Raw genomic sequence first — 18,752 nt, forward strand, 5'->3', positions numbered from 1 at the left:
TCCAGTCAGATTGACAAGACCACATCTCTGCTCCATGCTTATTGGCAGAACATGGCGACTAAACACACATTATGGTGCCTGATGAAGGTTAAGAGGCCCAAGTGTAGCTCCTGGTATGACGTGAGCAGGCCAGGGAATAGAGAACCAACGTCAGACTGCCAGGACACCACAGTGCTGTGCACACGCACTTCCCCTGAATAATAGGCACCAGAGGGCATCTTAACGGACGCTTTAATACCATAGAAAGCAAATCCACCATACAAAATATAAAAATACCGGCCCAGCAACACATGACAGGCACAGACGCACACCCACGATGGGCGATTGGGGGGCGCAAGCAGTTCAAACACACGCACGTATTGCAAAGAAAGGGGGGCAGTAATGAACGAGGGGACGGGCGGCACTTCTTGTCTCCCACACAGAGTTTTACGCCCTCCCCAGTCATGGAATATCCTGGGCACAGAACTCAGTCCTCTTTTTTCTCTTGCTCGTCTTTGGCTGCTTCCTTTGGCTGCTCCTCATATCTGGAAGAAGGAGGGTGGGAAATGATCATGTGCCCAGTAATGTGCCCCGTCTGGCTCATAACCAAGACAACCCACCCCAGGATCAGTTTATTCACAAAGTTACAGTATTTACAGAATTGTGAAATATTCAGAATAATAGACTGTAGTAAAATCCAATGATCCAGGACCCTCAGAATGGCCAAGGTGCCAGACTAGATGTCTGCTGCCTGTGTCACCATGTGCAAATGTTATTTCTATTGCAGTAGGTTCAATCCTTACATTAACTAAACATTCAGTGTGAACCAAAAAATCCTGTTCTTATACTGATCTTAAATATTAAAAAGGGTATTCCCATCTTCATAGATGAATATTGTAAGACAGTACTTGTAAAAACAAACACTTTTCCAATTTACTGCTTATTAAAGGGAACCTGATTTGGCCCCTATAAGCTGCGGCCACCACCAGTGATCTCTTATATACAGTATTCTAGAATACTGCGTATAAGAGCCCAGGCCGCTCTGTAGAACATAAAAAAGACCTTTACTACACTCACCTAGAGGCGGTCTGGTTTGATGGGTGTCGCTGCTCTCCGGTGCGGCGCCTCCTATCTGCTGCGATTGAGGTCCTCCTTCTTCTGAGACCCGTGTGCATGACGAGTCCTACATCATACACACTGTCCGGCATTGCGGTCCTGCGCAGGAGCACTTTGATCTGCCCCTGGGTTCTTATATACAGCACTTCAGAATACTGTATATAAGAGCTCACTGGTGGTAGTCACAGCTTATAGGGGACAAATCTGGTGACAGGTTCCCTTTAAAATGTGCAGCCATTTTTGAGATATTAATACATTTGTTTACAGCTTGTTGCCTAGGAGACCGACCACTGCTGCTGACCATCTTGTAAACACTGCGATAAAGCTGGCCGGGATTCGGACATAACAGTGTGCCCCAGCGATCCTGGCCAGCCTCAAAACAGTGCTTCCACACAAAAGAGCACCGGTGATCGGTCTCCAAGGTGATGAACTGTAAAAAAAAAAAAAAAAATTAAGATTAGTTGAAGCAGTAAATTGCAAAATTGCTTGTATTTACAAGCCCTACCTGACAATATCTGTCTATCAGAGTGGGGAAAACCCTTTAAGTAACACCCCAATCACATTCAGAGCTGCATTCAGAATTCTGCTGCTTTCCTGTTAACTCTCAGGCTGCACAGGGCATTATCTTCTTGTCGGGAGATCTAGGTTTTCCAGAATCCGATGTGGCAGTAAGAATTACCAAAATTGTAAATGCAATTTGGAATGTGACTGTAGACTAAGACTAGATGTAACAACTGAACTGTGGGTGATTAGAGCATCAAGTTCCCCGTTCACATAGGAGAAAAAAAAAAAAATAAAAAAAAAAATATATAGTCTGACCGAGCCGACCTCGGCTGTATATAGGGGGCTTCCTGACTCTTCCCCATCAGATGGATCTTGCAGATTGGCAATACCCAGTTAATGTCATTACATTTCTGCACATCCTAGGCAGACATTAAACAGTTACTTGAAGACAAGCAGAAAAGACCCCTGACCCCCGGCCAGCCGATCAGTGTTCTTAAATCCAGGAGCGATTGGCTGTTAATTCTGAGTAGACATAAGATTCACCAGGGATGAAGAGGGCAACGTGGAGCAAAAACTTAATAGCACCATCCACTATACGGCATCAAGGTACCCACGCTGTACGCCCTTACGCTATGGAACTAGACACGTAATCGGCTCCGTTGTGGTCCCAGTGGGTGATAATGCGGATGATGGGGAGGAGGAATAGTCTCAGAGTAGGCATGGAGTCTGCTGGATGAGAGGTAAGGCTGGGGAGTGGGCCGAGGTGGGATGCACCTGTCCAAATGCAGATATGAGTGGGACCCTTCACATGGAGCTGGGGTTGAGCTGCCGCCTGCGGCGGGGGGAACAGGATTTTTGTTGCATGGATTCAGCCAGGCTGGCAGGAGATCCAGACACCACCGGAAAGTGAGAGAGGCGTGGAGTGTGAGGTAGAAGTTCCGCAGAGGACTCATAGCTGTGAGAGAACAAAGGACAGGAGGGAGAACGGGGGAAAGGCAAAAAGAAAGGGATGAGACAAAACAGCAAAGCATGCAAGAGGAGTAATGAACATGCATGGTGAGCAAAGAGGCAGGAACACAAGAGAAGATGAGGGAAAAACAAAATGTAAGAGATTGGGGATTTAGTGGTCGGAGGAAAGCAAGATTATCAGGAGAAATAAAGAAGGAAAACGGTTTGTAAGATTAGGAAGGAGAAAGTGGAGAAAGAAGAGGTAAGGGAGGATACAAGGTAGGAGGTACAAAAGGGAAATGGAGGAGGACACGAGAACATCAGATACATGAAGGAATACAAGGAAGGATACAAGAAGGAAAGAAAGGGAAGACAAGGGGAAAATGGAAGATGGAAGGGAGGGAGGACATGAAGGGAAAATATAAAAAAGACGGAAAGGAAGGGAAGACATGACGAGGAAAATACGAGAAGGGAGGGTGGACACAAGAAGGTCAGATATAAGAGGGAAAGGAAGGGAGGACACGGAAAGATAAAAGGGGGAAGGGAGGACACGGAAAGATAAAAGGGGAAGGGAGGACAGAAGAGAAAATATAAGGAGGAAAGCAAGGAAGACACAAAAAGGAAAATAGAGGAAGGGAAGAAGGACAAGGGAAAATATAAAAGATGGAAAGAAAGGGAAGACAGGAAGAGCAAAATAAAAGAGGGAAGGACACAAGAAGGTCAGATGCATGATAGAAAGAAAGGGAAGACACGGAAAAATAAAAAAGAGGGAAACGATGGAGGACACAAGAAGGGAAAATATAAGAAGGGGGAAAATGCAAGAGGTAGGATAGAAGAAAGTCAGACATATGAGGGAAAGGAAAGGAGGACACAAGGTGGTCAGATACATTAAGGAATGAAAGGGAGGACACGGAAAAATAAAAGAGGGAGGGGAGGGAGGACACAAGAAGGGAAAATATAAGAAGGAAAGGAAGGGAAGACAAGGGGGGAAAATACAAGATGGAATGTATGGAGGACACAAGAAGAGAAAATTTAAGGAGGAAAGGTAGGGAAGAAATGAGGGCGAAAATACAAGAGGGAGGACACAAGAGAGTCAGACATATGAGGGAAAGGAGGATACAAGGAGGGAAGACAAAAAAGTGAAAGTTGGGGAGGACACAAGAGGCAAGATACAAGAGGGAAAGGAAATGAGGACACAAGGTGGTCAGATACATTAAGAAATGGAAGGGAGGAAATGGGAAGATACAAAGAGGAAAACGGAGGACACGAGGGGAAATAAAATAAAAAAAACAGGGAAAGTAGAGAGGACAAGATAGGAACGAAACAATAGGGAAAGGAAGTGAGGACACAGGGAAAATAGAAAATAAAAGTGTGAAGATACAAATGGGGAGGGATAATATGAGAGGGAAGATATAAGAAGGAAGGAAAGGAGGGAGAACACAATGGATAAGAAAGAAGAGGGAATGAAGGGAAAACACAAAGGGAAAGGTAGAGAGGAAGGGAGAACACGATTAGGAAGGGAAGGAGGAAGGAAACAAGAAGGAGAGATGGGAGCAATGAAAGAAAGATATGAATGGAAAGGAGGAAGGGCACAAGAGTGAAGGAGTGAAATGAATATGACAGATGTTGTGACATTAATATTGGAGCGGAAAAGAGTGATTGAAGTATAAGAGAAAGAAGAAGTGACAGTAGGCAGAAGATATGAGTAGGAAGTGATGGGAGGTAGATGGATATGTGGGAGGGAAGTGATGGTAAAAACAAAGATTTATTTTGTTGTTGGATGGGGACATAAATACAAGAGATGAATAAAAGACGTAGTAAAGAATATGAAGAGGCAGAAGACAAGGGCAGAGGAGGTGAACGGAGAACATGAAACGAAAGAAGAAAAAAAAAAAGGAGGCAGAAAAATGTGAAGAACGTTTTCAAGACTCCCAAACCCGACTACTCTACATCCCCAAACCGAACACGCTACCTTAGTCACTCACCTAAACATCTCTGTGATCTCTCCTTTCACCAGAGCCACGAGCAATGGGAAACCGATGCAAGCAGGGACCAGGTAGAGGAGCGCCGGCTGCGGAGGAACACACATTACAGCGTCACCCCGTCCGGTGAAGTCAAACGAAACACGAAGACTACAAGAGCCTTATTACACTAGATCATTTCATGGAGGAAATACTGTATAAAGACACAGGCGCCGACCTGCAGTGCTAAAGTACCTGAAGAACAAAACCTCCCAGCATACCCTCAGTCTGTGGCTGTCAGGGCATGCTTGGAGTTGTAGTTCTGTAGCAGCACTACAGGTTGGAGACCACTCCTAGCAGTACATTTTTAAGATTTTCATTGTCCTTCGCTATTGTGGCCCAAATTAAAACGGCAAGGGAAGCCATGACTGCAGATGTTCCCTTCCTTTCCGGCTTGTAGTTGGCTAGTGCAGAAAAAAAAAAAAAAAAAAAAATAGCTGAAAAAGATGTAAAGGATTAGAAAACCATGGCTGCTACCTTCCAAAAACAGCCTTCACCAGCCCACAGGTTGGCTGTTACCGCAGCCGAGCATCACTGAAGTGCATGGAGATGAGCTGTAATACCACACAAGTCCTGCAGACAAGGGTGGCACTGATTTTTGAAGATGGCATCCACATTATTCTAATTCTACACAACCCCTTTAAGAGTGGTGGTCTTGGATCTGTAACATTGATGTGTAAAATAAGAATGTAAAAACAGAGAAGTTAACACGGCAGAGGAAGTGTGCCTCAGACCGACCAATCTTATCTCTCGTGCATAGTCTTGCTTAGCGTAGTTAACCCTTTCACTGCAGAACTTTAATGGTGATTCTCCCTACAGTGACCCCTGATAGTGGAGCCTGGGTTTGGAAGTAGCATTGTGGCTTCTTACCTGAGCATGTTTGAAGGTGTGCATGACAAATATGGTCAGGGCCAGGCCGAAGATGTACGCCAAGAAGCTGGTGTAAAAATAGGTGTGAGAATTCTTCTTTAAGCTACAAAGAAAGAGTAAACAAGTTAGAAATGATTGGGAGGAATGTCAACAGCAAAAACAATGCTGATCTCTATGAAAAACAGGAATAACTTTTCCCTGCAATGTATAAAAGGAATGATAGAGTATAAATCATAAACTCAAATCATCCAAAAGATTCATTTCGATTATGCTGTGTAGAGGTTGGCACCAAATCCTCGATATAAGGTAATTATAGCTCTTGCAGTCACCACTAGGGGGAGCTCACTGCATAGATTTAGTGCCACCTAGTGGTGGCAGAGGTATCCAGACCTTCACATGTAATAAAATGCTATAATATGCCAAAGTGAAGTGTCCGGAAGAATTACACAGTGCCAGCTAGTCATCAATAGGGCACATGGGTGACACTATAGACCTGCCAACCCCCAGCTGGGTCATAGAAAAAGCACCCACTCACCTGATGTCAAATCGGAGCAGCAAAGCAATGAAGATGCCTGTAACACAGAGAATGGAAGGAACATATGATATTTAGTGACCGCCTTCAGCCATATTAAATCTGATCATAGACTACAATGGTCTTATTATCTGCAAATAGACATAGGTCTGCCTAAGAGCTGCATTAGCAAAACAGTAGGAAATTGTTTCTATCCAAGACTATTTTGCAAAGTTATTTAAGGTTGGGGTTTTGTTTTTACATTTTTTTCTATGATTATTAACCAGTTCTATTGTTTTTATTTTATGAGCTCCCAAAGTTTTTCGCATTTGGTTATTTAATTAAAAGAAATATTTATCTCTATTTTCTAATTTTTGTATTCATTTATTTTTTTACGACCACAAAGGATCACTAAAATACATTTCAAATTGTGTTTCTCTTTCCATAGCAATCATTTTTATATATGTGATGGGGTATTTTTTTTCCCCCAGTAGAAGAGGCTAGAAACAGCAATTGAGGCTGACAGTATCTTTTCTCCTGCTTTTTTTCCCCATTTAATTTCACACATAAGGTCATAATGGATTTTGTGGGGAGTATTTCAAGCTTAAAATACATTTACTTGAGATCAGATTTCTACTGTAACTGGGGCTGGTGTATTAGCCCCAGTTACAGGGCAAATTCATAACTACCTGCATTTTTTTGTTTTCTTCTTCTTTTGTTTGGTGTTTTTTTTTGTTTTTTTAACCATGAGCTTGACAACTATCATGGACAACCTCTAAGAAAGAACAATTGCTTGCAAAAATACACAAAATAAAGAAGCACTGTGCAGCCATAACTACTATGGACAATGTTAACACGTGGTAGAGATGCAGTTTATGTTTGCTGCCCTGATATGGCCGGGACCACCCATAACAGCGGACTACATGGTGCCCACAGCCGTTTTCTAGATTTTTGACAAGCTATAGCTGGCTGGTCTATATGACAGCAGCATTTGGTGCCCTCTAGTGGACTTACCTGGAATGACAATATCTCCCAGCCCCAGCATAGCAAAATTGTTGGCTTCAAGTCCCTTCTCCAACAGATCCTGAGGGAAAACCACTGGGAATAAAAGAAAAAGTGAAGGAATCAAGATATGTAAAAATGTGAGAACGTAATAGATGGGGTGGTCGGCTACTCACACTTTATTGGTGCCTCAAAGGACTTGGCCACAGTAACCATGACATTGGTCCCAAAAACCTTACAAAACAAATTAAAAAAAAAAACCTGTCACCTTAGACCTTAAATCAGTTGACGTCCCTCGTTGTAAAATCATAAGTTCTCCAGGACTTACCCAAAAGATGTCATATATGAAGAGCCCCCCCAGAAGGATGCAGCCGGTACTGACGTTATTCAGATGCAAAAGTTCCACCCCGTTAAGGGCAAATGCCAGCCCAAATAGGTTATTGGCAATCCAGTGCTAAGGAGGAGATAGGGAGATTAGTGGGCAGACAGCAGGACGGCATATACTGTATATTGTCCTGTACAACAAGAGGAGCTCCTCACCTTCTTCAGGAGGTACCAGACCCCGACCACTCCACTGATGACCAGACACCCCAAGTCCCGGGTATCAAACTCATAATTTACAATCTCTGGAGGAGAAAGATGAATATCATGAGCTGACAAATTACTTCAGTGTAAATTATCCAAAAGGGACCATGAAGCACGCCCCCTAGCTGTGGGCAGGCACGGTGCACTCACCTTCTTTACTGTCCCCAGAGCCCTGAGTGAAGAGCAGCTGATACTGTTTGTTGGGGAAGTTTTCTGGGAACAGTCTGTTCATCGCCGGGCTGAGGAAACAAAGCATGACACAGAAAGGACGGTGTTAATAATCTGGGACCGATCCAAGGGAATAGAGCAATAAAAAGGAATATCCGGGTATCATACAAGCTTTTCTGAATAAAGTCCACAAACTTCTGCAACTTTCTAACAAACTTTGTGGAATAATTCTTTCCAAGTTTTAAGATCTCTGTTTGTGTTCAATGAATATAAGAACCTTGACTACATCCTAAGGCAAATATCCTGGACGGAGCTAACACTTCTCCCTACTGAAAGATGGAGGCCAAAGGAGGGTCCCCCATGGTCAAGTCTAGGGGACTGACACATAATGATGTTTTCACAGTAAGTCATTTATTTCAGTCATCTCAGGGGACGGACAGTAAACTGATCTTTACTTGAACGATTTGCGACGCCACAAAGCATTCAAGTGAAGTAAAGCGCTGAAGACCACAGCGGCGGCCCCTGCACCGGCCGCAATCACCAAGGGGTCTATTGGGCCTCCGATCCGCAATAAGCAGGTAAGAGGACACCGTGGGAACAGAGGTCAGGTGAGAATTATTTTTTGGGACCCTCACTCGAGTATAGGTCGCAGGGAGCATTTTCAGCATAAACAAATGGGCTGAAAAACTCGAGTATATACGGTAATTAAAGGTGTATTTTGATTGACTTGACTTTAATAGATATGGACATACTACTGTGTGCACTTTTTTATTTCCTAACTTTCAATGGGAGAAAAGTGGTGATGCCAACTTTTATATCTAGGTTTTTAAATATATATATATATATATATATATATATATATATATTATGTGTGTGTGTGTAATCATTATTTATATAGCACAGATCACGGTCTCCTATGAAAGCCAGCAATTAGTACTGTCATAACAGGCACGGGGGTCTACATCAAATAGTGTTATGGGCACAGAGATCGGGAGCTAGAACAGTGCGTCCCCTGGGACAGGTAATGTAAATGCTGGACTCAGATTTACAGTGGCATTAACCAGGCTAACAGCTGTGGGCAGAGGCTGTTAAGAGGCAGATGATGGCTGAATAATACAGCCATCACCTGCCAGAAAAAAAGCGTGATTGGATCCTGAGCCTGCATCAAAGTAAGGGACCTGTCATATGACGTAACTGTACATGATATGTTGGTAAGGGGTTAATACAATGGATTCCTATACGTGACAGACTGCACAACATCGCATCCTAACCCCAAGAGAAAAACACAAAATGAGCATATACTCTATAATAAAGTAAATACTAGTGGTACATTGAAATCACCTAAGGCACTTGGCTAACACTTTTTGACCAAAAAGCGTAAAATCCTAACAACGGCATGCAGGAAAGTGGCAGGACGATGGCGTTGCTCTCAAATTCTGCTCTTTATTCATCCTACACGTAACGACACTTCTGCTGTACTTGTATCCTTTCTCAAGATGTTTGGATCAATTAAGACAGAACACAGGATGGTCAACGCTCTCACACTTGTCCCCGTTTCTGCTGGACAGGCGAGAGCAGATCCATAAGGACAGACTGCTGTATACATCTGTATAGCAGAGGAGTCATAAAACGGAGAAACACTACACTGCCCTCACGTGCCGCCATATCTGATCTAAGTATTGCCATCTGTTTCCTTACAGCCTTGATCTGCTCACCTTATAGTGTGCGCCAGAGCCAGGACCCCCAAGATAAAGAAATACATGGACAGTAAGAGGTTAATATATTCCTGGGAGAAGATCTGAAGAAGATAAAGAGAAAATGTTGGATAAAAACAAACAATATTTCAAAAAGAAAAGGGCATCTCTAATGATTAATTCCCTGGATCGCATCTTTCTACACATGTCTAATAAAGACAGACAATCACCCCCTTCCCAAACAAACTCAATGTCACATCCAGGAAGGGTGTATATCACCTCCTTCCCAAACAGACTCAATGTCACATCCAGGAAGGGTGTATATCACCTCCTTCCCAAACAGACTCAATGTCACATCCGGGCAGGGTGTATATCACCCCCTTCCCAAACAGACTCAATGTCACATCCAGGAAGGGTGTATATCACCTCCTTCCCAAACAGACTCAATGTCACATCCAGGAAGGGTGTATATCACCTCCTTCCCAAACAGACTCAATGTCACATCCGGGCAGGGTGTATATCACCCCCTTCCCAAACAGACTCAATGTCACATCCGGGCAGGGTGTATATCACCCCCTTCCCAAACAGACGCAATGTCACATCCAGGCAGGGTGTATATTACCCCCTTCCCAAACAGACTCAATGTCACATCCAGGCAGGGTGTATATCACCCCCTTCCCAAGCAGACTCAATGTCACATCCAGGAAGGGTGTATATCACCCCCTTCCCAAACAGACGCAATGTCACATCCAGGCAGGGTGTATATCACCCCCTTCCCAAGCAGACTCAATGTCACATTCAGGCAGGGTGTATACTACCCCCTTCCCAAACAGACTCAATGTCACATCCAGGCAGGGTGTATATCACCCCCTTCCCAAACAGATGCAATGTCACATCCAGGCAGGGTGTATATCACCCCCTTCCCAAACAGATGCAATGTCACATCCAGGCAGGGTGTATATCACCCCCTTCCCAAGCAGACTCAATGTCACATCCAGCAGGCTCGCAAAATGAGCATGCTCCATAAAGGGCAGGAGGTGGCTGTGCTGTACAGTCAAACAGTCGCAGAGTCAACTCACCTAAAAATTAATAAATGCATGAAAAAAAAAAAAAACTTAAAAATCTACATATTAGGCAAGGTAGATGTAAATGTTCACACCATGAGAATATAAAATTAATTACTCTATATGGTAAACCGTGGAAAGAAAAATAAAATGCTAGAATTGCGGGTTTTCACTCACCAGACCTGAAAAAATGTCATAAAAGGTGATCAAAATATTGTATGTACCCCAACAGAGTAGCAATAAAAACCACAACATGCCACACAAAAAACACGAGCCCTCAGACTGCCGCATCGGCTGAAAAACTGCATTGAAAGAAAAATAAAAGCTATGATTATTATATAAATTACGTAAAAGGCTTTTTTTTTCTTTTTTAAGTCTAATTGCCGTGAGTGTAGTCGGGAAGGAATTTGAAATCCCCTAATATGGGGCTCACTGTCTGCCCCCTGGGATTTTTGCCTTCCTCTGGATCAACATAACCACTCATAGTGACAGTTAGTCAGTTGCTTGTGTTTGTAACCATGGATACCTAAGGTCCTGCAATGCCCTGCACATGAAGTAAGAGACATGGCTATATCAGGAGAACTGTACTGCATTTCTAACTGGAGGTCTTTGCTAATATTCTTATTATTACACCTACTACATATTGGGATAGGATCTTGGAGATGACAATACCTTTATATGTCTACCTCCAACCTTCAAAACTATGAAAGTGGTGAGGTCATTATTACCACACAACGAACGATGTCACCGAAAACCCCCCCAAAAAAACAAACAAAAAAACACAAAACCAATTTATATTACTTTCCACCATTTTACACTATTTGGAAACGTTTCCTTTTTTTCCCCCCAGTACATTATATAGTAAAAAAAAAAAATAATAAGCTTTTACATGGCTATGTTAAAAGGATGTTCCTGGTGGAATAGGGTGACTGCAGAAATGTATGTGACTGCAGAGTGACAAGGTCTGACAGAGGGCAGTAGGCCCACTGTCGCGAGTCCCCCGAAACAGGCCCAGTGTCGCGAGTCCCCCGAAACAGGCCCAGTGTCGCGAGTCCCCCGAAACAGGCCCACTGTCGCGAGTCCCCCGAAACAGGCCCACTGTCGGGAGTCCCCCGAAACAGGCCCACTGTCGGGAGTCCCCCGAAACAGGCCCACTGTCGGGAGTCCCCCGAAACAGGCCCACTGTCGGGAGTCCCCCGAAACAGGCCCACTGTCGGGAGTCCCCCGAAACAGGCCCACTGTCGGGAGTCCCCCGAAACAGGCCCACTGTCGGGAGTCCCCCGAAACAGGCCCACTGTCGGGAGTCCCCCGAAACAGGCCCACTGTCGGGAGTCCCCCGAAACAGGCCCACTGTCGGGAGTCCCCCGAAACAGGCCCACTGTCGGGAGTCCCCCGAAACAGGCCCACTGTCGGGAGTCCCCCGAAACAGGCCCACTGTCGGGAGTCCCTAGAATAGGCACACTGTCGGGAGTCCCTAGAATAGGCACACTGTCAGGATTCCCCTTCCTTTCAAGCTTGAACAGGCCATCACGTAACCACAGGTAGGGGATTTCCAGACTTGCCGTCTCACATGCCAACTAGCAGGTGTCAATTTTCTGTTGGAAAAAGATAAAAACCTGCACGTTACCACAGGTATGTAAATTCCATATGCTCACTGGAAACATTGGGGAGTCCTGACATTGTGCACGGAGCGGCTGCAGAACATTATGATCAGCCAGAAAAAAACCTTTAATTCAAGAAATATAAAAAGATACAACAAAAATAAATAAATCTAATACATGGTGACCAATGGGATACAAGCACATAGACCGTGCATAAAGAATACGGCGGCACTAATATTTTATGTCTCTTCCATCCGCCCCGACACTTGATCCCTAAGTGTCCGCGTATATTAGTGTCACCCATGCCGTAGACACCGCTGTGGTCATGTGACAGATCGAATGGGCCGGATCGGATGGACACCTGACCCAGCATATGGATGACACCGGTGTCGGTGCGCTGGCTCTCCGCTGACAGGCGGTATGAGATCGTGGGCAGCGGTATGCGCCATGTAAACCTGTGCAGCACATCACATGCAGGAGAGAGGACACCACGGTATATATCACCCACATATACCCAGGGGCAACACTTACTTTAAAGAACAGGTAGAGGCCAAAGAGGGTGCAGCTGGCAATGATGGGGAACCTGGCGGCGTCCCGGCTGGTGATGGTCTCCGGCATGTCTGACGAATTCTGCAGAAAGAACAGCCACCATCATTAGCAGCCGGCACAGGCAGACAGAGGCCGCACACACCACAGGGCGTCCGGCTGCCTCACCTTGCCCCGGGCACAGCTGACGCTCCTCATTGCCCCGAAAAAGATGGGCAGCAGCGCCATCCCCAGCAGACTGCCGTACGCCAGCGCCGTGCCCTCCGGAGAGCCCCCCAGCCGCCCGGTGCCGTTCACCGCTGCTTCACTCTCATTCTGCAGAGCCGCGGGCTCCAGCTCCGCCATGTCCGGGATGTCGCTGCTACTGGGGGATTCAGCGAGCGGACCGGTAAGGACACGTTACCAAAAGCTGCCGGAAGTGACGTACGATTCGGGCGACAGGCTACGGTATTCACATCCCTAACGACCAAGAGCGGCTGTATCCAGGGGGAGGAGCTTACAGGACAGTTAGCACCGCCCACAACAGATGTTCTGTCCACAACTGGATGGTGATGTAATACACAACTGTGACACAGGGGGCGACATACTAGTGTTCTACTCTATATAGTAGATAGTTATATCCTTGTATATAGAGAGGGCAGTATTATAGTTATATTCTTATACATAGGGAGCAGTATTATAATAGTTATATTACTGTACATAGAGGGCAGCATTATAGTAGTTATATTCTTGTGCATAGGGGGCAGTATTATAGTAGTTATATTCTTGTGCATAGGGGGCAGTATTATAGTAGTTATATTCTTGTGCATGGGGGCAGTATTATAGTAGTTATATTCTTGTACATAGGAGGCAGTATTATAGTAGTTATATTCTTGTACATAGGGGGCAGTATTATAGTAGTTATATTCTTGTACATGGGGGCAGTATTATAGTAGTTATATTCTTGTACATAGGAGGCAGTATTATAGTAGTTATATTCTTGTGCATAGGGGACAGTATTATAGTAGTTATATTCTTATACATTGGGGCAGTATTATAGTAGTTATATTCTTGTACATAGGAAGCAGTATTATAGTAGTTATATTCTTGTCTATAGGGGGCAGTATTATAGTAGTTATATTCTTGTCTATAGGGGGGCAGTATTATAGTAGTTATATTCTTGTGCATAGGGGACAGTATTATAGTAGTTATATTCTTGTACATTGGGGCAGTATTATAGTAGTTATATTCTTGTACATAGGGGCAGTATTATAGTAGTTATATTCTTGTACATAGGGGCAGTATTATAGTAGTTATATTCTTGTACATTGGGGCAGTATTATAGTAGTTATATTCTTGTACATAGGGGCAGTATTAGTAGTTATATTCTTGTACATAGGGGCAGTATTATAGTAGTTATATTCTTGTACATAGGGGCACTATTATAGTAGTTATATTTTTGTACATAGGGGACAGTATTATAGTAGTTATATTCTTGTGCATAGGAGGCAGTATTGTAGTAATTATATTCTTGTACATAGGTGCAGTATTATAGTAGTGATATTCTTGTGCATAGGGGGCAGTATTATAGTAGTTATATTCTTGTACATAGGAGGCAGTATTATAGTAGTTATATTCTTGTACATAGGAGGCAGTATTATAGTAGTTATATTCTTGTATATAGGGGCAGTATTATAGTAGTTATATTCTTGTACATTGGGGCAGTATTATAGTAGTTATATTCTTGTACATAGGGGCAGTATTATAGTAGTTATATTCTTGTACATAGGGGCAGTATTATAGTAGTTATATTCTTGTACATAGGAGGCAGTATTATAGTAATTATATTCTTGTACATAGGTGAAGTATTATAGTAGTGATATTCTTGTGCATAGGGGGCAGTATTATAGTAGTTATATTCTTGTACATAGGAGGCAGTATTATAGTAGTTATATTCTTGTACATAGGAGGCAGTATTATAGTAGTTATATTCTTGTATATAGGGGCAGTATTATAGTAGTTATGTTCTTGTACATTGGGGCAGTATTATAGTAGTTATATTCTTGTACATAGGGGCAGTATTATAGAAGTTATATTCTTGTACATAGGGGCAGTATTATAGTAGTTATATTCTTGTACATAGGGGCAGTATTATAGTAGTTATATTTTTGTACATAGGGGACAGTATTATAGTAGTTATATTCTTGTGCATAGGAGGCAGTATTATAGTAATTATATTCTTGTACATAGGTGCAGTATTATAGTAGTGATATTCTTGTACATAGGAGGCAGTATTATAGTAGTTATATTCTTGTACATAGGAGGCAGTATTATAGTAGTTATATTCTTGTACATAGGAGGCAGTATTATAGTAGTTATATTCTTGTACATAGGAGGCAGTATTATAGTAGTTATATTCTTGTATATAGGGGCAGTATTATAGTAGTTATATTCTTATACATAGGAGGCAGTGTCATAGTATTATAGTAGTTATATTCTTGTACATAGGAAGAAGTATTATAGTAGTTATATTCTTGTACATAGGATGAAGTATTATAGTAGTTATATTCTTGTATATATGGGCATCATTATAGTAGTTATATTATTGCACATAGGGAGGCAGTATTATAGTAGTTATATTTTGTACATAGGAGGCAGTATTATAGTAGTTATAATCTTGTACATAGGTGGCAGTATTATAGTAGTTATATTATTGTACATAGGAAGTATTATAGTAGTTATATTTTGTACATAGGAGGCAGTATTATAGTAGTGATATTCTTGTGCATAGGGGGCAGTATTATAGTAGTTATATTCTTGTACATAGGGGGCAGTATTATAGTAGTTATATTCTTGTACATAGGATTCAGTATTATAGTAGTTATATTCTTGTACATAGGGGCAGTATTATAGTAGTTATATTCTTATACATAGGGGGCAGTATTATAGTAGTTATATTCTTGTACAGAGCGACAGTATTATAGTAGTTATATCCTTGTACATAGGGGCAGTACTATAGTAGTTATATTCTTGTACATAGGAGGCAGTATTATAGTAGTTATATTCTTGTATATAGGAGCAGTATTATAGTAGTTACATTCTTGTACATAGGATTCAGTATTATAGTAGTTATATTCTTGTACATAGGGGCAGTATTATAGTAGTTATATTCTTATACATAGGGGGCAGTATTATAGTAGTTATATTCTTGTACAGAGCGACAGTATTATAGTAGTTATATCCTTGTACATAGGGGCAGTATTATAGTAGTTACATTCTTGTACATAGGGGCAGTATTATAGTAGTTATATTATTGTACATAGGAAGCAGTATTATAGTAGTTATATTTTGTACATAGGGGCAGTATTATAGTAGTTATATTCTTGTACATAGGTGGCAGTATTATAGTAGTTATATTATTGTACATAGGAGGCAGTATTATAGTAGTTATCTTCTTGTATATAGGGGCATCATTATAGTAGTTATATTTTTGCACATAGGGGCAGTATTATAGTAGTTATATTATTGTACATAGGAAGAAGTATTATAGTAGTTATATTCTTGTATATAGGGGCATCATTATAGTAGTTATATTTTTGCACATAGGGGGCAGTATTATAGTAGTTATATTCTTGTACATAGGAGGCAGTATTATAGTACTTATATTCTTGTACATAGGGGGCAGTATTATAGTAGTTATATTCTTGTATATAGGGGCAGTATTATAGTAGTTATATTCTGGTACACAATGGGCAGTATTATATTAGTTATATTCTTGTACATAGGGGCAGTATTATAGTAGTGATATTATTGTACATAGGGGCAGTATTATAGTAGTTATATTCTTGTACATAGGGGGCAGTATTATACTAGTTATATTCTTGTACATAGGGGCAGTATTATAGTAGTTATATTCTTGTACATAGGAGGCAGTATTATAGTAGTTATATTCTTGTATATAGGAGCAGTATTATAGTAGTTACATTCTTGTACATAGGATTCGGTATTATAGTAGTTATATTCTTGTACATAGGGGCAGTATTATAGTAGTTTTATTCTTATACATGGGGGCAGTATTATAGTAGTTATATTCTTGTACATAGCGACAGTATTATAGTAGTTATATTCTTGTACATAGGGGACAGTATTATAGTAGTTATATTCTTGTACAAAGGAGGCAGTATTATAGTGGTTATATTCATGTACATAGGGGCAGTATTATAGTAGTTATATTCTTGTACATAGGAGGCAGTATTAAAGTAGTTATATTGTTGTACATAGGGGCAGTATTATAGTAGTTACATTCTTGTACATAGGGGCAGTATTATAGTAGTTATATTATTGTACATAAGGAGCAGAGATATAGTAGTTATATTCTTGTACATAGGGGACAGTATTATAGTAGTTATATTCTTGTACAAAGGAGGCAGTATTATAGTGGTTATATTCATGTACATAGGGGCAGTATTATAGTAGTTATATTCTTGTACATAGGAGGCAGTATTAAAGTAGTTATATTGTTGTACATAGGGGCAGTATTATAGTAGTTACATTCTTGTACATAGGGGCAGTATTATAGTAGTTATATTATTGTACATAAGGAGCAGAGTTATAGTAGTTATATTCTTGTACATGGGGGCAGTATTATAGTAGTTATATTCTTGTACATGGGGGCAGTATTATAGTAGTTATATTCTTGTACATAGGGGCAGTATTATAGTAGTTATATATTCTTGTATATGGGGGCAGTATTATAGTAGTTATATTCTTGTACATAAGGAGCAGTATTATAGTAGTTATATTCTTATACATGGGGCAGTATTATAGTAGTTACATTCTTGTACATAGGAGCAGTATTATAGTAGTTATATTATTGTACATAAGGAGCAGTGTTATAGTAGTTATATTCTTGTACATGGGGGCAGTATTATACAGTTAAAACCAGAATTTTCCATCAATTATCTAAAAAGACACATCTGCATGTTTTTCCTCACTATCTGGCATGAAATCAGAATAAACCTTTCCTCTTTTAGGTCAACTAGGAACCAAAATGATTTATATTTACCAAATGCCAAAATAATGAGAGACAGAAAATGTTTAAGGCATCTTTATTACTTTCTGCAAAGTCAACAGTTTACATACATTTCATTAGTATTTGGTACTATTGCTGTCACGAGTGCCTCTCGCAGTTGAGAGATGTGTGACGGGTCTGTGAGCTTCACTTCACTCATTCTTAGGTGGATCAGCATATTAACACTAGAACTACTGAGGTAGTCATTTTGTCTACTTTGCACCATGTATTTCTATATAGGTGTCACGAGTCCAGTAGTTCTAGTGTTAAACGTCTTTGCTTTGTGTTGGCACTTCAGGAGTTAATGTCCGTTTTTCTTGCTAGCAGCTCCTAGCTGATCACTTATGTGCAGCCAGTTTGTGATCCCTCCCATCTCCTTTAAGTAGCCTCCCCATTCTTCAGATTCCACCTGAGATAGCACCTTCTGCTCCTGACCATCCTAGTGGCTGCACATCTCTAGGAGCTGCTGGATTTCTGCTGCTTTTCCAGTTAGAACCGTGTTGTTGCAGCTATCAAATTTGTGTTGTGTCGTATTCCAATGTCTGTCTACCTTTCCCTGCCTGTTGATTAGTACACCAGTGGGGCTAGTGTCTCTCGCCAGCCATCTCACTAGCCCGGATGTTTGCAGGGCTAATGAGGGATTTGGTATCCGGCTTATCAACAGGTTGAAACACCCTGTAGACTGTAGAGGGACACTAGAGAGCTCAGGAAACAGCTTGAGGTGAGTCCAGGAGGTGTTCCGTCACCCTTCTCCCTAGCTGCAGGGCCCCCGTTGCCCCCCTTGTTCATTGTTGGGTAGTGTGCCAGATGTCCATGGGTTTGAGCTCAGCTGTCAAGCAGTGTGTTCAGACACACCATTCCGAGTGTGACATTTGCCCTTAACCCCTTCACGAACTAGGACGTAATGGTACATCCTAAATCATGAAGGGGTTGATCACCGCCGGCTGTTGCGGTGAGCCGTTGGTCATCCCCACACCTCTGCTAGTTTGAACAGCAGAGATGTGTGCCTCGCAGGCGCAGGTGGATCCGCAATCCACCTGCGTCTGTTAACCCCTTAGAATGTGACAGCTGTCAAAATGTGACAGCTCGATTT

The 18,752-nt window shown here is 41.9% G+C and overlaps 1 protein-coding gene across 2 annotated transcripts; it reads right to left on the reverse strand.

Annotated features, from left to right (window-relative positions):
- Positions 1-214: 214 nt before the first annotated feature.
- Positions 215-13,050, reverse strand: HM13 (histocompatibility minor 13). Of its 2 annotated transcripts, none has more exons than XM_075350541.1 (12): positions 12,778-13,050; positions 12,595-12,693; positions 9,420-9,502; positions 7,687-7,775; positions 7,492-7,577; positions 7,280-7,405; positions 7,128-7,185; positions 6,964-7,047; positions 5,974-6,010; positions 5,439-5,541; positions 4,533-4,618; positions 215-2,554 (listed from the first exon to the last, which is right to left on the reverse strand). In XM_075350541.1, exons 1-12 carry the CDS (start codon positions 12,952-12,954, stop codon positions 2,404-2,406), a joined length of 1,179 nt encoding a protein of 392 aa, XP_075206656.1. In that variant the 5' UTR covers positions 12,955-13,050; the 3' UTR covers positions 215-2,403. The 2 variants fall into 2 exon arrangements, with proteins under 2 accessions (XP_075206656.1, XP_075206657.1); XM_075350542.1 differs by having other exon boundaries at positions 215-524; positions 12,778-13,043.
- Positions 13,051-18,752: the final 5,702 nt, after the last annotated feature.

The sequence above is a fragment of the Anomaloglossus baeobatrachus genome, chromosome 5 (genome assembly GCF_048569485.1).
Source record: "Anomaloglossus baeobatrachus isolate aAnoBae1 chromosome 5, aAnoBae1.hap1, whole genome shotgun sequence".
Taxonomy (NCBI): domain Eukaryota; kingdom Metazoa; phylum Chordata; class Amphibia; order Anura; family Aromobatidae; genus Anomaloglossus; species Anomaloglossus baeobatrachus.